Genomic DNA, 13,332 nt, shown 5'->3' on the forward strand with positions numbered 1-13,332 from the left:
ATTGGTTCTATTTACTAACCAAATATTGCTGTACATCTAAGCATAAATGCATATTAATTATTCAAATGACAGATTAATTTTACCCCCTCCCCCCCAAAAAAAAAATATATACAACAAAACAAAAACAATGCAAAATGACAGAACACAAAAAACAAAACTTGAATAAAACAAAATTAAATCTATCATCATCAGCCACAAAAATACTTCAACTTTAGCATTAACTTGTTTGAATTAGGGTAATACACATATAAATAGTGTAGAAATCCCTCGGTAATATGATTATACTTCTGCAGTTTATCAAATGCATAATGAACATTGATATTGTGTTTAAAATCAGTATTAGAGAAAGAAGTGTCCAAATTTGGTATCAGAAAGTGGGGAAATCAATATGCATGTGTACAAATTCTTAGCCTGGGCATAGTTGAAAAATCAAACTGATTGATAAAAGAACAAATAAACAATAAAAAAAACCATTTGTGTACTTGCACTAAAAATATGGAATTATTATATGATATTCTTATAATTTTTTAATTGGTTGTGTCCTAATGTAAAGGAAAACAAATACAGTAATTGTCCCAATTATATTTTGTGTAACTGTTCAGTGCACAAATATATAACAGGACACGATAGAAGGTTATAATATTGAAAGAAGTTTGAGAAAGTGGAATAATATTCTTTCAATTCGGGCATCATTAGAGAAACGTCTTTTTCTCAGGAGTATTACGAAAAATCCGGAGGTGTTACGAACACTGGGATTTCTACCGCTTCGAGACAAATTTTCACTCTACGGACTGGCACTGATAACTGACACATTTTCATCCCTTAACAGATATCCTTCTTTTATTAACATGACCACGATCTCTTATAATTTCTCTATTGAAAATAAATGAAATGCGACCAGCATATTACGATTCAAGGGAATATTTTAATAAGATTTAGGGTGCCAACGCCGGAAAATACTTATTTAACTATTGTCAGGACACCATTTTTACGTCACATTGCGAATTCTGAGCAGAACCGCTTAAAACGGAGATAAATAATGTTCCAAGTAAACATTATCATGCTTGGATGCCAACATAGAATCAACACATACAGAGCAAAAACGGAAAATTCATTCCCGATTTTGCAGATCAAAAACGTCATTTTGTTTACGTCTAAATCACGTGATCAAAAACGTCTAGAGGAACTCTCCTGCGTCAGTGGCTTCCCGGCTGTTACAAAAAAAAAATGTAAATTAAAAATCGCGAATATTTGGCTTAAGAATTATAAGGATTAAACACAAATTTTCTAGAGGTTATTGATGTGTAAACCGGGTCTCTTACTCACAAACTTTACATAAAAGTCCTTCGGAGTTTATTCAGTTTGTGAGTTAATCGCCCCGGTTTACACATCAATAACCTCTAGAAAAAATGTGTTTAATCCTATAGTGTCTCTGTTTTGCGGTTAATTCGTAATAGTGCCTTCATTGGCAGAAGTTAGACAGATACAGATACAGATACAGTAGGCAATCATACCATTTCTACTTATTTCAACCGTGTGGATTTTTCATGAAAATAAACTTATGAATTACTTCTGGCAAATTTGACTTATAAATCACTGCCTTTTTCAACTTTTGGCTTAGAGCGTTCTTGTTGAGGGTTAAAACAGAAAAATGTCCATGCTATGATTATGCCAAACAACATAAAATCCTAACGCAGTAATAATAATAATAATAATATTTTATTCAATAAAATATCAAGCATATGAGTTTTACAATACACAATATACAATACATAAAGACAATACTAACACATACTTTGTAAAATATAATGGCATTTTATGAGTGAAGTACCCTTAATTAAGTGCATGGAAAAAAATGTGCTGATATTTTATCAGGGATAACCCATGAAAGCTCTAAAGCTTGTTTCCAAAGGGGTCCCTTCATGAAAACGGCTTACAGTTTCGACATACAAAAAATGATAACACACAAATTAATATGACAAAAAAACTTCATATAAAAATAATTTAAATAAAAATAAGTTTAATAATATAAAAAGAAGTCTGATGAAGCCGCACTATAACTTTTGGTCAAGTACTCTTTGGCGCTAATTTTGAATTCCTTTTTTTTTTTAACATTATTTGGCAACATATTCCAATCTTGTATGCCATTAAAATAAAATGTATCTTTTTGTTGACTCTTTACTGGTGGAATCCAGAAGCTATATTCACTATTTCGTGCGAAATGATGATGAAAATGTCTCACCTTTGTAAAATTTGTATACATATAACTAGGACAATGGTGAAATAAATATTATGAACATGGATCAACATGGTTTAATCTCAATTGTTTAACACGATTTTCAATATTAACATGATAACCAATACTATTCAATACATTATGGTCAACTTTTTATCTATATCAGACTGGATAGTTAATATATATACTGTAATATGTATGTATCCAAGAGCATTTTGGCTTTATATTGTGACTTTTATACTGACTAATTAAAGTTATTATAATAGTCCCAGCTTTATGACAGGCTTTGCGTATACAGTGACCTATCGATTCAGTTCCAGCATTTTTCCATATGGAGTTGATAACACCAACCTTTCAGTTTTCGACATTTAGGAACCACAGAGACGATTTCAATTTCGCTTCGGTTGATATCTTGCTGAACCAGACGGAATCCGTCGATTTCTTAACTTTCTATTTCTATTGAGTATTTTGACTCTGGTTTAAGCAAAACCGTAATGTTGTCGGGGTTATTCTGCTTACGACTTGAAAATTAGATGTCAATTAATGTTTCCTGTATGAGCAACGATTTTTTCACGAATTTAATAATGTTTATTTCAATATTTGTAAAGAACATGTGCAGTAAATAAGGGAGAAACATGAGTTTGATATCAAGAGCCCACACCAAATGCATGCACTTGCTAAGTGTGATCCAGCCATATTTAGTAGAAGTAGCATACTTTGCATTTTTTCTCTCACGTCATATGACACTGCCCTTATTTCAACAGTACGTGAAAGAAGAAATAGAAAAACAGCATAAAAGTACCACTCCTCCTAGTATTAATTTAACAGATACGGTTCAAGATGCATTAACCCATGAAGAAATTACACTGTCAGTACTAAGCCTACAGATTGCAGAAGGGTTACCTGCAGTAATTACAGTGATAATGTTGGGTGCTATCAGTGATAAAACTGGTCGCAGAAAAATACTGTTATGGATGCCATCATTAGGAAGTGTCCTATATTCATTTATATATATAATGATTCAGTATACAGGTTGGAATTTGGATGGCTTATTCATGGCATCAGCGTTGCGAGGATTGAGTGGTAGCATGACTGCTTTTTTGGCAGGAGGAACATTTTATGCAATCAATAGTTCTGATAAGGAAAACAGATCAACAAGACTAGGTGTCCAAGAATTTCTTAATGGCATAGCTTATGCAATTGCCAATATTATGGTTGGATATTGGGTTAAATCTAATGGATTTCTTCGTCCATTTTGGTTTACATTTATTTGTAGCTGTATTTCCTTTTTAATTTCATTTTTTCTAGTCAAGGAAGTTGAAATAACTCAACAGAATCTCGCGGCAAATAGAATAAGCAGTAATCAAGGTAGTAACAACTGTTGCATTGACACATTTAAGCCATTATCACGATTCTTTAAATGCTGCAAAAATAGGAAATTAATAAAAGTATGGCTGTCAATAATTGCATTTCAAAGTTATGCCATAGTTCATCTTGGACAAATTAATACATTGGTGTTGTACTTTATTGGTCCGCCATACCAGTGGGATTCTGATAAATTTGGTGTGTTTGCTGCTGTTGCTATGGTAGTTGCTGCCATCGGAGCTGCAGCATCTCCAGTTATATTAAAGCCGTATCTTACAGACATTAATATTACATTCATTGGTTTATTCTCCAAAGCCATTGGTACCATGTGGATTGCTGTAGTAAAGAATGAAACTGTGTTATATTTTGGTAAGAGCAAGTTTGAATTTAGATAATGATGAAGTTGACAGGGAGAAGGAATAAAAGATAATGTTGGTAAGCATCAATGAAACAGAAACCAAAACGACACAAAGAAAAAATCTATAGGGTGACTTAGGTCAACATGTAATGTTCTTGGAACATTCTTCATCAATAGATGTGTGTCTGCACAAAATGTCAAACTCTAAATGTGAATAAATTTTAACAGAAATTATAGATCTGCAATCAGGACCAAATCAAGAAATAAAAAAATCTATGGACACAAAATGTGCATATTTTTGTATATACGTGTACATGTCACAAATAGGGAGTGGCCTGAAATTGAAAGTTTCCAATTTTAAAAATAATTGCACTCCATAATTTGCATTTCACAGATCTTTTATCAGCATCTTTTAAAACATGAGCAAAAATTGGATAATTGTCCTGAAATTTTTTACATTTATGTCCACTCAATTTCAAATGTAATCTTTGATCAGAAATTTAGCATATAAATCATGACAGTTCAATATCTGTATTGTACACACCTACATGTGTATAATTTATGTGTTGACAGTGTTGTTGAGATTTTGCCCCAAGCTGAGAGACAAGAGGTCTTTGTGCTTATTTATTTTGTAAAATTGGAATGTTTTCATAATAAATGAATTATGAAGTACAATGTAATCGTCATGATAATACATAATAGGTGTACAGGTACAATGTATATACATGTAAGTTAAAAACAATCTTAAGGAACTTGTAGTAGTCCATCTTACATGTGACATTTGCTTATTGGTTTTTATACGACCGCAAAAATTTTTTGGGATCGTATAATGGTATGATGTCATCGTCGTCCGAAGACACATTGGTTTCTGGACAATAACTTTGGGATCTTATAATGGTATGATGTCGTCGTCGTCCGAAGACACATTGGTTTCTGGACAATAACTTTAGTTTAAGTGAATGGATCTCTATGAAATTTTCAAAGAAGGTTCAATACCACAAAAGGAAGGTTGGGATTGATTTTGGGGATGATGGTCCCAACCATTTAGGAATTAGGGGCCCAAAACAAGCATTTTACTAGTTTCAGGATAATAACTTGTGTATAAGTATTTTGATTTCTATGTTTAATACCACAAGTAGAAGGTTGAGATTCATTTGGGGGGTTATTGTGCCAACAGTTTAGGATTTAAGGGCCAAAAAGGGGCCAAAAACAAGCATTTTTGTTGTTTCCGTACAATAACTTCTGTGTGAGTGTATGGATCACTCTGACATTGTACCACAAGGTTTCATATTACAAAGGGAAGTCTGGGATTGAGTTGAGGGGTAATTGCCCCAAACATGGAGGAATAAGGGGCCAAAAAAGGGCCAAAAACAAGCATTTTTCAGTTTCCAGACAACAACTTGTGTTTAAGTGAATGGATCTCTATGGTATGGTTCCATACTACAAAGGAAAGGCTGGGATTGAGTTTGGGTGTAATTGCTCTAAGGAGGGATTCAAAAAGTTTGGGGGGGGGATTTTTTTTTCAAAATTTTTCAAATTTCAAATTTTTGAAAAGTTTCAAGAAGAAACCTTCAATTGCACAGTATTGTGCAATAGATTTGTAAGATCTTTGACCACATTTATTTTGTGTCAGAAACCTATATTATGTCAAAATTGTGATCACAATCCAAATTCAGACAGTCATGACAGTATCAAGCTTGAATATTGTGTCCAAATTTGCCCCAACTGTTCAGGGTTCGACCTCTGCGGTCGTATCAGGCTATACACTAGTATATTACACTAAAGTAATAAGTTTTATAGTTTGATCAAATTTTGTATGCACTTTAGACTATATAAGATCAGCTACATTTTGTACAACTGTAGAAACCATGGCCACCTCTTCCATGTCTTCTAAATAACAGTCCCATGATTAACATGATTAACATAGAAATATAATCAATCAACATGATCAATAAGAACACTGCTGGTCTTTACAGATTTGAATAAACCAGCATTTGCCACTAATGTATTGGGATTGTATCAAAGCAACAAATTGGATTAAATCTTGGCTATATCTGTGGATTCACAAATATTCTAAGGATACCAACTGTTTTATTTAATTACACGTATGGTTCATTAATTTTCTTTTCAGCAATTCTGCTACTGGTTGGAGAGTTGCTTCCTTTTCCTATGTTGAGATCCGTGGTGTCCAACAGTATTGAAACAACGGACCAAGGTAAGAATCTCCCAATGAAAACCATTTCAAGTGTACATTGAATATCTGAGTGATCAAATAGACATACATGTACATGGATCCAAAAAGAAAGTCATACAAGTTGTTTTCTACTAGAATCAATAAAATAATTTTATACAAGAATAAATGAGCTAATTGCCTCACATATTATTGTTTAAAGCAGTGTGCCAGTTTGTGCAGAGAATTGATTCTGACTTTGAATCTGTTTTCAAAGTCTTAAAAAGTTCTTTTGAAATAACAATGTACATTTGTAATAGGGCTAAGCAGTCAGAAAATTGAAAAACCTGGCAATAAAAGCTACAATATCTAACTTATGCTATGTTTTAAGATATATATATACACTTTATTTTCCATACATCTTTACTAAAACTATGCTTTTAACTTTTATTTGTCATCAGCATTATAATAATAAGGAGATGTGGTATGATTGCCAATGAGACAACTATCCACCAAAATTAAAATGAAGTGGATGTAAGCAATTATAGGCAACCGTACGGCCTTCAACAATGAGAAAAACCCATACTTTATAGTCAGCTATTAAAGGCCTGACATGAAAAATATGAAACAATTCAATTGAGAAAACTAAAGGCCTAATTTATAACAAAACAATTTACGAAAAATAAATATGACAAGACATGAACCAACTACAACCACTGAACTACAGGCTCCTGACTTGGGACAGGCACATAAAGAATGTGGCGGGGTTAAACATGTTTGTGAGCACTAAACCCTCAACCTAACCTGGGACAGTGGTGTAACAGCACAACATAAGAACAAACTATAAAAATCAGTTGAAAAAGGCTTAACTCATCAGATCGATACAAAGAAAAACACAGACAGGGCGTGGCAAGGTATATATCTATCCCTCATCCCTAACAACAAAAAAGAGACTAAGTACAGATCTGAGAGTACTGGCAGTTACTGACAGCTAGTTCAAAGCCGTTAACAACTAATATAAAAATCATGTATCAAAGACTAAAATATCAATCAGCATAATCAGTACACATTCAACATCCAATGGATTTAGTGTACTGTAAGACATCATTAACAGTCAGAGAAAAACATGACCTTGTGAAATGCCAAAATATAGGTATCAACAGATTGTAGTGCAGTGAAAGTACATATGTGTAATATTTAGTATGGTTTTAATTTACTGATAACAAAATCAATATTTATACTAATAAAAACAATATTCAAAGATTTAATTACAGTATTGAATAGGTAACCTTTTATAATAAGTTTATTTAAAGGATTGATAAGTTTACCCAATCGTATCTAAATTTCCGGGCTCGGTTAACAACATCACTGTAAAATTTAGTATGTGCTATTCCGTTTGAAATAAGTTTTCTACAGGTACAGCCAAACTTGCAAACCAGATCTTTGTATGTATGGAAGAATTTAGTAAAGGTTTTAAGTAATTTGTGGTAACGAAATCCCTGACTTGATAATTTACTAGTAGTACATTAATTAAGCTCATTGAAATTCTAAACGTCACTTACACAAGCATAGTGAACGAGTTGAGATATATAAACACCGTAAGGCGGTGCCAAAGGAACATCACTTTCCAAAAATGAAAATTAACAATAGGGAAAGAAAAATCATCCATTTTGTCGTAAATTTTTGTGTAGAGTTTCTGGTGTAATACTGAAATATCCAAATTTAGGAAAGGACAGTTATTGCTGTTAATATTTGACATCATATTTGATACATGAATATTATCTTACCATGCATAACATGTTTGAAATTGTGTTGTTTTCAAAACTTTAGTATGTATGTTAATGCATATATTTTGTTATGTAGTTGATTTGAAAAGCTCACCAGAACTTGTGTTTATGTAGTTTACTGAATATCAACTTTAAATATATTAGGTTTTGAATATGCAATTATAAAACAATTTTGCAATTCTTTAATTTATAGGCCAAATCAAGACCCTTAATGCACCTTCCCCTTTGTAATTTTAACAGTAAATTGGATGGTTTTTGTCTCGCCTTGACAGAGTAAAAAAGCGAGACATAGGTATGCTGTTTCTGGTGTCGGCGGCGTCAACAATGTATTAGTTTGTGATTAGGTCTAGTTCATGGTGAACCACTAGTTGTAGGTCAATGATATTTGGTATGCAGTTGTATTAGCATTGGCACATCTCATTACCATGGAGATTATTTGGCCCCGCCCCCTCAGTCAAGGTCTATTGACTTTGAAACTTTTCATAGTTTACGTGTATTAGTTTGTGATTAGGTCAATTTATGGGGAACCACTAGTGGTAGGTCAATGATATTTGGTATGCAGTTGTATAAGCATTGGCATATCTCATTTCCATGGAGATTATTTGGCTCCACTCCCTTAGTCATGGTCTATAGACTTTGAAAACTTTGCTAAGTTAACATGTATTAGTTTGTGATTAGGTCAGTTCAAGGGGAACCATTAGTGGTAGGCCAATGTTAATTGGTGTTCAGTTGTATAAGCATTAGCACATCTCATTTCCAGGGAGAATATATTTGGCCCCATCCCCTCAGTCATGATCTATTTACTTTGAAACTTTTGCTTAGTTTACATGTATTAGTTTGTGATTAGATCAGTTTAAGATGAACTGCTAATGTTACATGTAAGTCAATGATATTTGGTATGCAAATTTATTGGCATTTGCAAGTATCGTTTCCATGGAGATTATATAGCCCCACCCCTGATCATGGTTCATTGACTTTGAAACTTTACATAGTTAATATTTGTGTTTAGGTTTGTTTAAAGGGAACGACTTATGATAAGTCAATGGTATTTGGTATGCAGTTTTATTAGCATTGGCACATCTCATTCCATGGAGATTGTTTAGCCATGTACGTTCAGTCATGGTTCATCCACTTTGAATATTTGCATAACTTACATGTTAAAGTATTGCTATTTTAATTTCAACATTTGCATTATCAAAATTACAAAAAGGCGAGATATATCTCTGTGATAACAGTTTATTTTATATTTTATCTTAAATTATACCTAACATTTACTTCCTAAGTTCTGTGTATATAAGTGGTTTGCAGTAGCTGAAATAAAAAGAATAACAAAAGTATGACCTTATTACAAATTTATCATAAAATTGTAACAAAAACCATACTGTGCATGTCCAATCGGTCAAGGTTGCTGAAAATATTTACATAGACTATTATACTGTAGCACAGTCTCTCTCCTGTTAAAATTTTAGCTGCACACTATGTTATAAATTCTAACAGCAAATCTATGAATGTTGTTATCTAGTAAATTCTGTTAATGAGAATGTAATCATGAAATGACAAGGTCATACACATGTAAATAATGCGACATCGATTACAATATTTTGTTTAAACATAAATACATGGTTATAAGATTTAATGATTAATAACGTTATGCAAATTTGTCTGGCCAAATAGGCCTTAATTGTAGCTTCTTTTTTCATAAGGTTTGAAAAAGGATTTACTCAATTTAAAAACCATGCTAATTGTTATAGTGTAATGCCAGATGAGTGATACAGACTCCTTGGATTCTCAAGTCAAAAATATTTGTTAATGCATATAATTATAAGGTTGCACTTTGCACTTCCAAAAGGAAATGTACATTATGGTACATTTAAATTTTTGAGATGGATAAATTTGAAGAAACCAAACACACCTTTTATCATGTTTATACCAAAGTTGATGTAGGTGAGACATCATCACAACTGTCCTTTATATTTATATATACATTGTTTTTAATATTTACAGGTAGTTTATTTGCCTTGATGCATTGTGGAGAGAGTATCTCGTACTTCCTAGCACCCCTGATGTTCCAGGCTATATATTTACATACATTCAAGTTCTTCAGTGGATTTGTGTTTGTTATCTCTGTCACGCTTCTAGTCATTCCTGTTGCTTTTACTATGTAAGTAACATTCCATGTAATTCATTTTGGTTCTGCTATGCCATAATGGGAATTTGGTCAATGGTAATTTGTTAAAAACTTAAAAATACTGACAATGTTCTCGTAAAATAATAAAAATAATGGTAGACATCTTTACAATATAGCCAACAGAAAATTAGTTCTCTAATGTGGAATACCGAGGCAGATTTAGTGGGGGTTAATTAAACTTTAATTTACAATACATTTTGTAGCAAATTCTTTTTTTTAATTCAATCTTTGAAACAGCTACTGCACCAGTGCATTTAGCATGCAAATGGCAAAAAAAAAAAAAAAAAAAATTACAGAATTTATTACCAAAAAAACCCCAGGAAATATTGCATATTGGTTTCATCATTTGGCTTCATGGCCAACAAAACAACACACACCAACTGTCAGCCCTGCAAAGAATGGTAACTCCAGTATACATTTCTGGTTGCATACAAAACACATGACCTTTCCTCCTAGGTGTTTGGGGAATCATAGTAGATACACAGAAGCAGAATGCCTATGTAATAAGAAGAAATACAAGTCAGGCTGCAAGGGCTTATAATTTTTTTTAACTTGAAAATCAAATGACCCTTGTTAATGTATGGCAAACTTTTAAATAATAAAGTGAACATGTAAAATGCTTGTATTTATGATTACAAACATTCACATGAAATCAAACATCTAACAATTCTGTTTTATTGTTCAGTCCAGCTAAACTTGTGTTTGACTAGTAAACAAACGTTGTTGATTGGTTCAAATGCCTAGTGAAATGTTCAACACCTTGACAAACATTGTATTTAATGTAAACATTTCTTAAATTGGATATGATGATTTCAAAATTCAAATTTGACATTATGCATTTATTCACTGTAAAATTAATAAGACATGACAGTAGTTTGAATACTTAATATAAAATTTTTGATGCTTTTTAGATACTGTAAATTCAGAAATTTTTCAGAATGTTTTTATTATTCCAGTGTGACTGGACTGGGTAGGTTTTTGCAAAAAATAAAAACTAGCATTACAAATTTGATATCATTATAACAATGTAGCATTTTCTGAAATCATAATAATTTAACTAACATTTTGGTCCATTGTTAAGCAATCACAAGTATAAATGCTTGCAAAAATTTCTAAATTTGCAGTACATGTATATGCGTTTTTTAAAGTAATAGTTAACCATAAATGATTTATTTTGTATTTGGCAGTGCAATTAAATATGTAGAAATGAATGGACCAACAGAATATGAAAGAATGAATGGAGAAAATGAAGGCATAACTACAAGTCAGAGTTATCAACAATTACAAGATCAAGAAGAAAGTAGTCAAGCTATCAGTGTTATTAGTAATACTGAAGTTAATGTATAGATTGTAAATTACATTAATGGTTAGACATAGGTCTGAAACATTGTATAGGTCAAAAAGAAGATGTTATTTGACTTAAAGAGAATGGGGACATATGACAATCAGACAGCAACCCAACATCTCAAAAACAAAAAAGAAAATGTGTGTTTATTAGAGCCCAATCCACCAAAAAAATCTTAAGAAATTTATGTTAACATGATATTAGTTTTAATTAATGTTTTTTCTTATATTATAAAACTATTCATTTGTATGTTTAGAAGAATGAAATTGGTATACATTTGTACCTAGACACTCTGTTATTAATGTTGTTTCTCTTTGATTTATTCACAACTTTTATAGACTGTGTATGGTTTAGAGTTGCTGTTACATTGAGAAATACCCCACATCTACTTTTATCTATGTTTATATTTGATATGTAATGGAGGCTTCATGTTATAATTGTTGTATTGTCTGATTACTTAAAAGATTATGTGGTAATATCCAGTATTATTAGTTTTTGTTGAGACTTGAATAGAAAAGTGAAACTAAGAATGAAATTGCCACTTAAAGCAAAAGAATGAAAGATTTAAATGTTATGGTATTTGTTGTTTATTAGATAATTATATAATGTTTGTTAAATAGATATTCATCTTACTCATGTTTAATTATAAGTGCAATATTTTCTCACTGAAGAACTATTTCACCATATTGGAAGAAGCATTCTTGTTGTAACTAAAAAAATGTTAACAAAGCTCATAAAGCTCATGCAGGTGTCATATGTCTGCTCCCTCATTCCCATAGAGGTCACAAAGCTCATAGTTTGCTGTTAAAAACTTACTTGTAAGTTTAGACCCTATTATCAAACTTATGTCCTTTTTACTACCATTGCACTTTCAAATTTTCATGAAAAATACAGTTTTCTACCCTGTTTTCAGCCATTTATTTTGATACTTGAAGTGTAATTGTGTAAGCGGTACAAAAGTTCAGACTTTCAAAAATATACTGGACCATCAGACCAGTCAGATAATTATGTTGTCTGGTAAACAAATATTGGCTGCTCATCAGTCCAAATGTCCGGTAAACAGAATTGTCTGATCTTATATTTAAGTGCCAAAATTGAATAAATACTATGTTTAAAAATTATTTTGTTGCTATAATCATTTTGATTTATAAAATGTGGCATCCTCTTACTTTTCCCAGATTTTATCCAATTTTTGCCTCAGTTAACCTTCTTTGATCCGATTATAGCCCTTGAGTATAGATGATATTAGTGACCTACTTTTGACCTAACTACAATTTAGACTGGTTCCCATACCATAGCATGTAAGTTTGTTTACATTGTATGCAAATTCAGATATAATTCATAAACAAAATTTTTAGTTGTTATATTCCATCGCTCTACCATGGCTACATTAATGCCTCTAGGCCTAGTCATTAAAAATTGAAAATCATCAATCAACCAGAATTTGCTCTGTATTTAGTTATCTCAATAACATTAAGCTACCAGCTGATTGGCCCTCTCATTCAGAGAGTGCCAATCAAAATCCTGTGTTCATGATATGTTTTTATTACACAAACTGTTCAGGCCCTTGAGAGTGGGAGAGTCAATCAAGGGGAGGGACTGACCTTACTTGTAATTTTATGATAATTGCTATCAAAGTGTTAATGATGTTTTTTTTTTAATTTTATTTGTTAAGTAGCATTTGTAACTTATCTATTTTGCATCACAATGTTTTTAATTAATATGCACATATGTGTTATTTTGTCTAAAGGCAATATATGTGTAAGTGTAAAGTAGATAAATTGTAATATATACATTTTTCATGTAATTTCTATACGATATAAGCCAAATAAATTAAGCCAAATTGTGATTATTCTTCTTTAAAATTATTTGTTATTGCATAG

At 31.8% G+C, this 13,332-nt stretch overlaps 1 protein-coding gene across 1 annotated transcript; it reads left to right on the plus strand.

Annotated features, from left to right (window-relative positions):
• Nucleotides 1-2,786: 2,786 nt before the first annotated feature.
• Nucleotides 2,787-13,298, plus strand: LOC127698477 (solute carrier family 46 member 3-like). The gene is made up of 4 exons (XM_052201960.1): nt 2,787-3,970; nt 6,091-6,174; nt 9,921-10,077; nt 11,292-13,298. Exons 1-4 carry the CDS (start codon nt 2,872-2,874, stop codon nt 11,449-11,451), a joined length of 1,500 nt encoding a protein of 499 aa, XP_052057920.1. The 5' UTR covers nt 2,787-2,871; the 3' UTR covers nt 11,452-13,298.
• Nucleotides 13,299-13,332: the final 34 nt, after the last annotated feature.

This window comes from Mytilus californianus, unplaced genomic scaffold (genome assembly GCF_021869535.1).
Source record: "Mytilus californianus isolate M0D057914Y unplaced genomic scaffold, xbMytCali1.0.p SCAF_4, whole genome shotgun sequence".
In the NCBI taxonomy this organism is placed as follows: domain Eukaryota; kingdom Metazoa; phylum Mollusca; class Bivalvia; order Mytilida; family Mytilidae; genus Mytilus; species Mytilus californianus.

Excerpts from the sequence above, each read along its gene's own strand:
- LOC127698477 (XM_052201960.1), top strand. The coding sequence starts at position 2,872 with ATGAGTTTGATATCAAGAGCCCACACCAAATGCATGCACTTGCTAAGT. Across the intron at positions 6,175-9,920 it reads TATTGAAACAACGGACCAAG|GTAGTTTATTTGCCTTGATG; the intron begins GTAAGAATCTCC and ends TAATATTTACAG. Across the intron at positions 10,078-11,291 it reads ATTCCTGTTGCTTTTACTAT|TGCAATTAAATATGTAGAAA; the intron begins GTAAGTAACATT and ends TGTATTTGGCAG.